Source organism: Epinephelus fuscoguttatus, linkage group LG3 (genome assembly GCF_011397635.1).
Source record: "Epinephelus fuscoguttatus linkage group LG3, E.fuscoguttatus.final_Chr_v1".
In the NCBI taxonomy this organism is placed as follows: Eukaryota; Metazoa; Chordata; class Actinopteri; order Perciformes; family Serranidae; genus Epinephelus; species Epinephelus fuscoguttatus.
In genome coordinates this window covers 43076150-43088726 of record NC_064754.1, presented here as the reverse complement: position 1 = coordinate 43088726, position 12577 = coordinate 43076150, and the positions used below count along the sequence as shown (strand labels likewise).

At 41.3% G+C, this 12577-nt stretch overlaps 1 protein-coding gene across 2 annotated transcripts in view; it reads right to left on the bottom strand.

Moving 5' to 3' along the window:
• The window catches only part of LOC125885624 (glutamate receptor 2-like), a 92941-nt gene that overhangs the window by 21346 nt on the left and 59018 nt on the right, over positions 1-12577 (bottom strand). For both annotated transcript variants that reach the window (XM_049571300.1, XM_049571299.1), the window contains exon 17: positions 6218-6332. In XM_049571300.1, the coding sequence (XP_049427257.1) occupies positions 6218-6332 (115 nt within the window). The remainder of the gene's footprint in view (positions 1-6217; positions 6333-12577) is intronic.

The following is a 12577-nucleotide window of genomic DNA, read 5'->3' as shown; positions in this document are numbered from 1 at the left end:
CCAAATGTCACATATACTGTATAATTAACAGATTAACATTGGACCTTAACTTAACAGCAATGTTTCACTGCCCAGGCTGGTTGAAAGCTTCAGTTCTGTTCAGGCTGTTCTTGTGCACTGTTTGTATGTATCCCTAGGAAAAGTAATGCAACAGTATACAACCCAAGTAATAGTAAGGGTTGCAATTACATGACGAATGCGCTGGCAGGGGTAAAGAACCAAGTGGTATAAAGAGCAAAAGTCCAAGCAAGGAGGTGGGCCCAACATCACACACCTTTCCCAGAGCAGACCAGTGTTCATATCCCATGTGAAACCAAGTAACTTTGAGTTATTTTAAGTTACATTGCCACATTGTCATGCTATGTTAAGTGCATAACGTAACACTATGTACCTAACATGAAAAAGCCCAACCATGATTCTTTTCTGAAACCTAACCTACATCACTTTACATTAAATACATTACGTAACTATGTTCCGTAGGTAATTTGACAATGCAAAACCATGATTCTTTTCCTAAATGTAACCTACATAACTTTACATAAGGTACATAACTATGTTCAGTATCTCACATGACAACGCCCAGCCATGTATCTTTTCCTAAAGTTAACCTACATAAGATTTGTTTCCTTGACCTAACCAACGTAACTTTACATTAAGTATGTAACCACGCTCAGTATGCAACGTCACAAAACCCAGCCACGTATCTTTTCCAAAACCTAACCTGTTATTTTAGTTTCCTACACCTAACCCACTGCCTGTATGTCTAATATGTAACACAACGAAACCCAACAATGATTCATTTTTCGAAACCTAACCTACGTAATATTAGTTAAGTGTGCAACTTCTCGTTCAGTATGTCACATGACACGCTCAACCATGACTCTTTTCCTAAATCTAACCTAAACAATATGGGGCACTAATTTGCTGGATGCTAATTCCTTCGATATCACACAAACCATTTTATGTGCTTTTTTGTAAGATGTGTATTACATGAGGATACATTGCTCTGTTGCACCTGTAACAACTCCCAGCAGTGTCACAGGCTCCTGGAGAGCACCTGTGCTGTACATTAGATTTCAGCAGCTGTTCTTTTTAGGAGCCATTGGCCAAAAGCTAACAGTATCATTTCTTTTTAATTGTAGCGCAACATAAGTCTGGTAGAGGTACCCTGTGGAGATTAAAGGCTGACCATTTGAAAGAAATTGGCTTCCAACAGTTCTTAATATTTTGAAACAGAAAACGCGTCCATTGCACCCACTGAAAGTATGCCTCATTATCCCCATTTGTATGATTCATTACGTCTCTTTCCTGTGTGTGATGGGAAGCTTTCCACGCTGTCTTCCAGTGTGGCCCTTCAGAATAGGTATAAACACTTTTCCCTGTAGACATGATTAGACTGTATAATGTACAGTGTAGTCTGTTTGAAGCATACTGAGGCCTTCTACTAATACAGTTCTGTTTGCATCCATCGTTTCTCAACAAAACGGTGGATCATGGATTAATGCACTTCCTTTCTGATAGAATGCCTGCAAAAAGCTGATTCTTTGAATATTGTGGAATCCTGCTTTATTTACATCCAGGTGTGCTAGCTGACAGTCTCTGTAGGATACACATTGTAGCACATAAAAAGCACATACACTGTATCAGCGCTCTAATTCTTGAGGGGGTTCACCAGCCATGTCTTTGGCTGGCTAATTATGCAACACTGTGCTCTGGAACCAGCGACATAGCCTGCAGCCTACATTGACATCCACATATGGCCATAAGAATAATAAGAATATGGCCAGGGCTTCCATACTATCAGTCATGCTGGTTCACCCTCCAGCCCAAACTGAGACAAAAGAATGCATTTAACATTTAGGCAGGCAATGCAGCTGCTCGGTCAGCACATCACCATGGTGTCTATGATTTCCCACTTCTGTGGTCACACTACTTTCTTATCAGTAGCTTTTCCTTGATCACCTGAATGACTGCTGATACAAATGAATCAGTGTTTGAATTACAGGAGGTCAGGGGGGCATTGCTCCCTGAAGAGGCCTGAGCTCGCCTACAAGCAAAAATGTTTTGAGTTTGGATGGGTCTTGAAAAACTGATTAAAAACCATTTGCATATCTAATGGTGCAATGAATGATATAAGAAATATATAACATAATTCAAATCAATTGTCCTGTTCTTAATCTATTTTAAATGTGCCTGCACAACCCAGCCCTAGGCAGTGCATCTGGCTTTATCATCTGCAAATAATGTATGTGGCATCATTTATTGTGTGTCATGGCTCATGGGCTGCCTTCATATGTTGTTTTGTATGCCTATGTGTTATCATTGCGAGAGGATTTGGTGTCAGTTTGGCAATTTTCAACGACCATTTAAAGCAGTGTTGTTGGATTGCACCTCCTGTCAATGCATCCATTCATTCCAATATAGTATTTCCATGGCCTAGGAAATCAATATTAGTGAACAAGAGCTACTCTCTCTCGAAGTCAGAAACCAGAAAATAAAGTCTCAAACTTGTGTTGTCATAGGATATTAAGTCTAGAGCTACTCTGTAGACACTGAATGAGAGCCTGATTATGTGGACCCACAGAATGGTGGGTCCACATAATCATGTTGTTGTTTTTTTTATACTCAGATTGAGCATGGGAACAGGTCTTACCACTGTATTTGGTCTTAGTGGCTCAAAAAGCATTGGCAATTGTTTTTAGACTTTATCTATGAAAACCCCACTGTGTCAATTAACTAGCCTTAAGTGCAATGTTGTACTCTGTGCTCCTTGTAAACAACCATTTTCTTTACATCACCAATTAGATTGGTGAAAGATGGCTACACCCAGCCTGGCAAGACAATCCTGATGGTGAGCTCAACATTCTGTTTCACTATCTGTATCAGTCTGGCCCTGCTGCCATGCCAAACACTTTCCAGAAATTAAAATCCATTCAGGGCCAATTATGGATTCACACTGTAGTTGACAATGTAAGCATCCAATCAGAGACCGTGTTGTAGTTGATTATGTAAATTGCAGGTTGCAGTTTGCAGAACAGTAATCATAGCTCCGTAAGCAACAAGCACTAACTCTCAACAATTAAACAAGAACATCATGCTATTTTACTATCTAACATGCTATTTAAGTGCTGCTTTATCTAATTTACATGCCCGTGTGTTTTGTGTTCTGTATTACATTTTTTTATTGTGTTTTACTGCATACTAAGGGAATACCTCCTAATCTTGTTGTTTTGCGCTGCAGCACAATAACAATAAACTCTATTCTTTTCTGTTCTGCTCTGTTCTATTCTAACAAGGGTATGCACTTGCAGAGAATGTTAGAGGAAAATACGTTTTCACTGTGATGGATTCAGATGTTTTGTTACGCTGATTGGCTGAAGGAGTTTGTCTGCCAAAGCGAGAACTGCCATCCACTGAAAGTGTTTAGGGCAACAGTGAGTCCAGATGGAAACAGAGAACGGAACACAATGTTGAGCTCACGTCATCAAGATGGTCCTACCAGGCAAGGCTACACCCTAATCAAAGTTAAATGCTATCTAGTTTTCTAGCAAATCCAGGTGAATATTTAGTTTGACTGCCTTGTCATATCTTGCCTAAGATAAAGGATTAATCAAGCCATAGTCACACTGTTCAGTGTTTCATCTCCATTTTAAGGTAAACAAGGAGCTCTTTGCTGTCAGCAGACCTGCCTAATGGAAACCTGAACCATGGGAGGCTGCATACAGATGGCATACCCATCACCTTCCTGCCATCAGCCTTTACCAAATACTATCTATACCTCATATTATGCTAACGGGGGTTTCCAGGATCTACCCTATCATAAATTCCTTTCTCATCTCCTCACATAGGCGGATTGTCAAACCTCTCCCAGTTATCACTAAATTGAGTGCTGCTTGATTAATTAAACTGTTCAAATGTCTAGTCAAAGTCTTTGTGAAATAGGTCTTGCTGGAAGCTTGGTGTCAAAATGACCACTTTGGGGGCTAGTTGTTAAGCTGCTGTGGCTGGCAAGCTCCCCAAACTGTAAACCGCTTCATAACTGGTCACCTGGCAAGGCAGACTTTACCAAAGTTGAACTGCACTTGAAACCTCCAAAAAGATTTACTCTGCCATCAGGAACAATTTCCCTGACGATGGCGATTTCAATGAAATGACCTTAATTTGGGCCTGTCGCTCATGTAACTGGGCACTTAAAAACTGTCTCAAGCTTGGGCTCCAAGGAGTCCAGAGATATGTAATACACAGTGTTTCATCCCATAGCTAACTTGCCACTTCCTGGAGGGTCTGCGGGCTGTTCAAGGATGAGAGCATTATGTCCCTTTAAAGAGGCCAGAGGCCTGATAATGATGTCTGATGATGTCGCTCGTAATTAACACCCCCACCTCTTTCACATGAACATGCTCATGGCTGGATAGGAAAACCCAGAGCTGATTTAACTTGTTGATAACCAGCTTTGTACCCATTATCCAGAAGGCCAATGTTAGGGTTAGTCAAGCAAGATAATGAAAACATATCCTGGGTAAGTTAAATTGGCTTTATAGGACAGGCTGTGGGTCTGAAGGGTCTGGGCACAACTTTTAACAGAGCAGCAACCCCATGCCTAAACCCCTGGAAATGGGGGAAACAAATAAAAAACCCCAACAAATAATCCCTTCACCCAACAAGCCAACTCTCTTCAAAGTCCTTAACCTATAGACATGGTCATTCCTGTCATTATCCCACGCAACAACACATTACCTTTTCTTTGCAGACATTACCTTATAAACTCAATGTGTCTAAATAGTGTTTCAGACAGACAGACAGACAGACAGACAGACGTTAACTTAAAACAGACAAAACAAACAGTACAGTGAGCCTAGTGCACAGTGAGTTTATCTAAAGAAGTTCCACTGTTTACAGGACACCACTCATTTTTCCTCCTGTCAGAATTATACTCACACTTTGGCAGCTGAACCTCCATGCTTTAACCTGGGGGTGCCCTTCACATTACATACAGCTGAAACTAACCTGAACTTAACCATACTGTGTGAGGTTTTTGTTTCAGGTTTACACATATAGACATATGCGACTACTGTAATCGTAATGTGCAAGTATGCTTTCGTATCCTGGTGCATGTAGAACCAAGCTTACTGTGCATGTTAAATGTGTGAACAGACAGTATGTTTGATTGATCCACAGACATATACGACTAACCTTATTGGTGGAGTCCTTGAAGCCACACTCTCCTTTATCGTACCACCACTTGTTTTTCATCTTGTCTAGGGTCCCTTGCTCATTCAGTTTCAATACGGCAAGGTTTACTGGCACTCTTTAATGGGAATAACATAAATAACATCATTATCAATGTTATCTTATGTTATTAGTGGGGCAGCAATTCTCACACTCTGGTCTAGTGACCAAGACAGGGCCCAGTAATGCTTGGTATTTGCAGGGAAGTCATCTGTCATTACGGATATAACATTAGACCTTGGCTTTAAAAAGCAAGCCGAAATATGTGCAGAAGAGACTTTTACAGCAAAAATTTAAGCTCTCTCTCCGTCTTTTGTCAAATGCTAAATGCTAACATGTTTTATAGCAGAGATTACTACAGTCCCCAGAAGGACTGTGTAGACCTTTTAGTCTGTTATCACTGTGATTAATTAGACACAGCTGTTTAAAATCAAGCCCTGCATTGTCAGAGCCCGTCTGTTCGGCCCCAGAGACAGAGAATGAGAGGCGCTGCAGTGAAAAGCCTTTCTGCTTTTTCAGCAGCAGTATTCCTCCAGGCCAGAGCCATAGATAAACGGAGTTTGTCCAGGTTGCACAAACTCTTTATCAACAGCCCTTCTCCTGCACTGTTGCTGCCATCTGGTATGAGGTCACCTGACCCTGACCTTGCCCCTGAAGCCTGCCCTAACCCTGACCTCAACCAAACAGGGTGCAACACATTGGTGGAAGAAGCAGCACAGACTACAACGCTACCTATCGGTGGAGCTGATCAGCAGCAGCTAGATCTAGTATCTATTTGTAACATGAGTATCCATCTGTTATTTTATGTGAAAGGCTACAGCTACAGAACACTGCTACCTCCACATGACATGTGCCGTTATAACTGTGCTGCTTCTTTACATTTTTTTCACCTAATAAATCAGTGCTACTTTCATGTTTGTGTGTTTTAGAGTGTACATGTGTGTGTGTGTGTGTGTGTGTGTGTGTGTGTGTGTGTGCGTGTATTAACCTTGCTCTCCCCTCCTCCGCTGCCGCATTCTCCCTTGTCATACCACCACTTGTTTTTCAGTTTGTCCAGCAGCCCCTGCTCGTTCAACTTTAACACCGCCAGGTTCACAGCATTTCTACATGAACACAGTGGCTGTTAGCAGTTCAGTTGTTGTCAGTGTCAGTCCTTCTGCTGGTATGCATGTTGGCAGCATGAACTGTTAATCCTTAGCATAAACAGAATATACACAGCTGGAATGCTTCTCTTTTCTTAGCATCAAACTAATCAGTATTGGATAGGATTAGCTTTAACATAGCTTAGCAGCTAAGCTCAACCTGCTGAATAAATAAGAATGTTGAACAATATGTCTAAGTCAGAATCACTTGATATGTCTTTATAGAACCATAGAGATAAGGTTGGGTTCTGATAGCCGGTTGGTGACTGATAAATTACAAATCCTTTATCGAATCATTTCTCTCTCCTTGCTCTTTGTTACTGGCAAAGAACTCTACACAAAACATCCACGAATCAGCTTCCCCATTGTTAGCTGGCACTGACCATTGTTTTTACCAGTTTAAATGTCAGACATTTTCAGCTGCAGATTATTATGTTATAAACGTAGTAACTTACTTGCAAAAAGGTCAAAAATAAAACGTGGCTGTTTTCTGGTAAATGTTTTTTCTGCAAGTCATTTTTGTGTATTTTGGTGGCTGTTTCAATTATGATAAAATTGTATGCACCAAAGTCAGTGAGATAAAAAGAGAGAAAAAATGGGTCCAACAGGGCAATTAAAACAAGTTATCAGGTGATCAGACAGGTTGTAAAAAAACAAACTGAGATGAAACACCTCAAGACCTGATCAGATTTATTTTTTACAGTATCTTTACCGCTCATTTTCAAGTGCCCCTTTACCCCTTACAACAGAGTTATGAGGAGTAGTGGTTAAAATCTTGCCCTATGAAATGGGACAACCCTTCAAGACCTGATACGTCATCAGCAGTTGTCGATGGCGTTCATGTAAACAGACGCTGATGATATCATCATAATGACATTTGCCATTTAACTGATGTGTATAGAGATGCATGGACGCTCACGATTTGTTTACATTACAAGTTTCACACTATCAATCAATTAAACAAGTTGTCATATAAAAAATGATACTGTGTCACTAACAGGCCACGAGCAGTACTCTGTAGGCTAACTTAGCAAACAAGTAAGTCTGTGCTGATATTAGAGAAGCGATAACAAATGCAGCAACTTCACTGCACAATGTAACGTTAGCTAGTCAGCCACTGAGACGTCAACATACTATGAGCATTTTTTTGGTAATACTTGTTATAAAGAAAAAGACCATAATACATTAAAATGACACCCAATTAAGATAAGACGATGGTTATCATAAGTACGGGTTTCTTTTATTGCTTGTGCAAGCATCTTATAACACTCACTTTGGAGTGTGCCTCTAAAAAACTCAGTTTGAAGGGTCATGTAGCTCTAACACCCTACTCCTCCATCCTAACAAGGATCAGGACACCCTACCCCTAAAAGTAAATGCGCAAAACGGAGGGGTAAGGGCTAAGTGGTAGGGGCAAGGGGTGTATTGGGATTGAGCCCAAGCATGTAAAATAAGATAACCAGAGGTGTGTCTGTGCACTGTGATGGATGTTCACAACAGAAAGATTGGCAATAATTCTACAACTTGTCTTTTTCTCTTCCAGGTAAGTTTGACTAACCTGGGTGTTTGTTTACAACCCGTGTGATCATCTGACCACTCCATTTTTAGTGACGTTGTCATGTTCCAATGTGAGTATTACTTTTAGAACTGATGGCCAAACAAGAAAATATATCCAAAGTTGTACTAACCATAATTTTTCTTTAAGCTGAGTTTTGGTTTTGCTTTTCAGAGATGATGACAGATGAGAGTTAGCGCTAAGGTCAAAAATTGCAGCAAATAACAGGTTGGGGTTAGAACATTGTGTTAGGTAAAGTGGAATTGATGGGCAAACAGGCCAAAGGTAATTTTTAATTTTAAAGAGGCACACTCTATAACATCAGTCAACAGATTAGCACCTCTCAAGAGGCTGTGTCTCATCAATTTAAGTTGTCAGAGCTCTCAATTAGACTGTAATTCACATCATATTGGCTATTTAAGATAGTCAGTTTATTTCTGAATCAAGAGTTTGGATTAGGTAACTTGCAAAGACGTATGTGTACAAAAGTCACAAGGCCCCCCGATACATATTTCTAAGTTGTAGCTACAGGCTGTAAGCACTAAATAGGCTGCCAAGTAATTCTCTAGTGCATAAATTTAGCTCTACACTTTACATTTATTTACGGACCCTAATTAGATTCAATAAGGGATTTGAAGGAATTCAGATTCACAAAGCTCATTAAATAGTGGATTCAGATTCCATAAAATGCCATCAAAGCCCAACCATACATAGACATAAAGACAACTCACCCATCCCATCACAGCCAAACTATTTCCCTGCATTGCTGACACCAGTAATCATCCTCCTCTAAGCCAACTTTCCTTGCTGTTATTCAGGGACCACAGCTACACCAACACCATGACTTTGAGCCTGGTAACAATCACTGTGGGGTGACTCTGACTACTGGTGAGCATTAATTAGGCCATTAGTTTTAATGGGCACTTTCACATCTGTCTAACAATCACTTAAAATCATGATAAATGACTGCATGATTAGATCAGCAAGAACTGGAACTGTCATTTAAGCAGAGCAAAGGGACAGATTCAGTGAGACAGATGGAGTAGGAGCAAATCATTGTTTTTAGCATAAGCGCTACGCTTCCCTTACATGCAAAGTCAAACTAAGGAATGGGTCCTCTTGCTTATCATCCCGTTACCACCATGATCAGGATTGATTTATATACTGGTATAAGAATTATATTACATGCATTATGGTCACTTTGGAATCATATCAATCATATGTATTTAGAATGGTTGGTAAAGCCGCTGATATTACAACCAGCTATTCAACAGTGTGAAATCTGTTTTGAAGGGAGTCAGAGTACTCTGGTAGTTGGTGGTGGGGCATCCTACTGCCAGTCCAATTGTATTCAAATAATTTAATTAATTAAAAGATTGATGAGTATCAATCAACATTTATCACATGTTTAATTGCCATGAAGTGATCACGTTTAACCATTCAATGTAAATATTTTTCTGTTGCTTTCAGATCATGATAGTGACGATTGATTATTGGCTGCTTGTTGGAGCACCCTGGCTTGTGTAAGGTAGACAGTCTCACTCAAGGTTTAATACCTGGGAAATAGTAGGAAGTTGACAAGCTTGTAAAATGAAGTGTTCTTTTTCTAACTCTGTTCTGTGTTTTCACAATGGGAATTACCTCAGAAGCTCCTTTGACACCACATTTGTCACTGAGAGATGTGGTGTTCCCCCCTGAAGTCATTCTTGCACTCTTCCCATGAGAAACCACACCGAGCTCTCTCAGCTCATCAAGGCTATCTTGAATATCTGCGTTACAGACAACCTGTTGAGGGATACATCTCCCAGTGCACTTCCCACATTGTGCTAAATAAGTGTTAAAGAAATACACCAATGATTTTCCAGTCCTTTCAGGAATCCTAGAAGACGTGAGCCAACAGGTGGACTCAGGGTCATCTAACCATGTGCTCTGGTATGGAATCTCTGTGGTTAATGACCTCATCTTGTGCTACTCCTGAGGTGCATTGCAGGGCTTTTGCCATGTGATTGGCTTAGTGGTCTCAGTTGAGAGGGCTGAACCTCCTGGGCTAGGTGATGCAAAGAAAAGAATGGGTTGATTGCTGGTTTTGCAGGTCTAGTCTGGTGTACAAGCTTAAACTGCCCTGATTTTATGCAAACTGGCTGAACCAGCATTTGTCATTATGACATGTTCTGGCAAATTAAAAAGTAGCCTACATCAGCAGCCTGTGCCGACAGCGTCCCGGCGCTAAATCCAACTTGTATTGCATTAGTAATAAGCAATTTGAAAACATAATATTTTGTTTATAAATGGACTAACGGAGCCACTATTTTCACCAAGGTTGTGCGCAATTTACTGCCCAGCCAAGGCTGGCAACATGAAGGAGATCAAATTTCATTGGAAGATCCGTACTTTCTTTGTTTGCCAGAATGTTCATGTGTTTTTCAAGGTGACAAGATGAGACATGGCAGAGTTACTCTGTGTCTAGACCGCAAAGAGTATTAGATGTATTTTTCACTTGCACACATCCTGCACCAGATACGCTTTCCTTTTATCTATGCAGCTGTCTGCACCAGTTCCAGACCACAACTGAAGCGTCGATTTCAATGTCTCAAAGAAAACTAAAACTGTACCAACATCGCAACATTTTGGATTTGAAACAAAAGGTTTTTGAAATAAAGCAAAAAATATGAATGCCCACCACCCAACCAAAGGTCTTTTTTTAGTCTAACCTTGGAGAAAATGAGGGAGAGCAGCAGACTTGGAAAGCAGGGGGAAGATGCCTTTGACCTCTGCTTTCCCTGAAAACACATGCTGTGTGCCTTTTAGGTACCCAAGACTGGCTTTACCGCAGCAGTATGGGGGAGACGGAGAGGTGCCAGAACACAGAGATAGGCAACTGGACAACAGATTGACCAGCAGCCCAAAATTGTGACCCCATGGCCTTGAGTAAACACGTCTTTGCTGCTGTGGCAGCTAAAAACTGGCCCTTTAGAATGCTAACACAAATCTCTGTTGTTACAATTGCTAATTTTTCTCTGACACATATTTTCACATCACAGTCACACAAGAAATTCTGCAGGTTTGCCTATACCAGGACATAATCTGCAAATATCAAACCATTCCATTTGGTCTTTTACTAGCCCCAAGGGTAGTTAGGGAGTGTGGGGACGCAGCCCCTTCCACACTGAGAAATAACACAATCAGAATATTCTCATACATAGATGATATCAAATGCTCATATTTGTGAGCAGGTAGTCAGGAATTCCACGGTGGTGAAAAATCATCTCAGGAATCTTTGGTTCAAAATTATCTGGACAGAGAGCCAGTTACAACTCGTGCAATGTGCAGAACATACACTGTCTCTCGTATTGTCCAGACTTTACCTGCACCTTCTTTGCCTCATGGCTTTGCCCCATCAGCTCTTAAGTTTGGAGTCTCACTGTGGGCAGTGCTATACAAGGTAACGATGACAATGGATGCATGCCTGTCAGTGTGGGGTGCAACCACGCTGGGCAGACCAATGAAGAAGTCCTAGAAGAAGTCCAGTCCATGCTGCTCCAGAAATGATCTGGAGCAGTATGTATTTTTCAGGGGGGTAGGGGTAGAGCTGCTGTCCAGGCAGTCATAGGTCTCTTTACCTTCTAGGAAAACACCCAGTAGCCATTGTTTTTTCTTGTCAGCCGTAAAAGTACCCCTGGGTGTAGATGCTCTCACTTCCCTCATGGCCAAATGTCTCTCAGCCTGATCTGTCTCACTCTAACCAGAGTGAGGGAGCAAGGTTTGTCACTAATTCTGACAGCCCCTTGGTGACCAAGCATTGGGTAGCACAAATTATATTTTGTAGCTTCAGGCAGGTGAACCATACCCACCCTCTACCCACTCACTATGAACTTCTGTCCCAGGCACAGAGGGAAATCTACCACTCTTACCCAGACTGCATAGCCCTCTTGGCTTGACATGTGAAAGGTGGAAGCTGACTCAAGAGACTCCTCCACTCACTTTCTCTACAGTGAGGTGATAGGTAATTGAGGAGTGTTGTAAGCCCAAGCACACCATTGTTTATCAGTGCCATGTGGTTGACTTGACTGGGTTTCCTGCAAGAACTGGAAAAGGCCTTTTAAACACGTAAGTGGGCTTTAGTGAGAATCCTTCTGGGCAGGATGCTCCCTTCTCTCATCACCCAGTTAAGTCCATAGAGGCGGAAGTAAGGAAGTTTCTCTTCATTAAGACTGCACTGCTCTTCGCTTTAACCACAGCTAAGTGTGTGAGTGACTTATAAGCCTTATCCATCTGCCCCTCTTTCTTGCAATTTGCACTGGGACTCAGGCCCAGAAAACACCAGACCAGCATCAAAGAACTAGAAGTGACAAAGGCCTCACATTTTGTGTGTCCGGGCCAAACAATGGGGCACACTGCAAAGACTACAACAAATAGCCAACTAGCATATACATTCAACACCTGCCTGAGAGGAAATAACTCTCCATACCAGCAGACGGCAGTAGTTGAATTTGTTATACAAACAGAAACCAGAAGACTGATAGGACGGCTTCAAAATACTAGTTAGCCAGTCAGCACAGTAACCAAACCCGATGTTGAAAGAATGATGAAATGAGTTTAACAGCGAACAATAACAGAAACGATTACAAACTGTTTCAGCTAAAGATGCTCA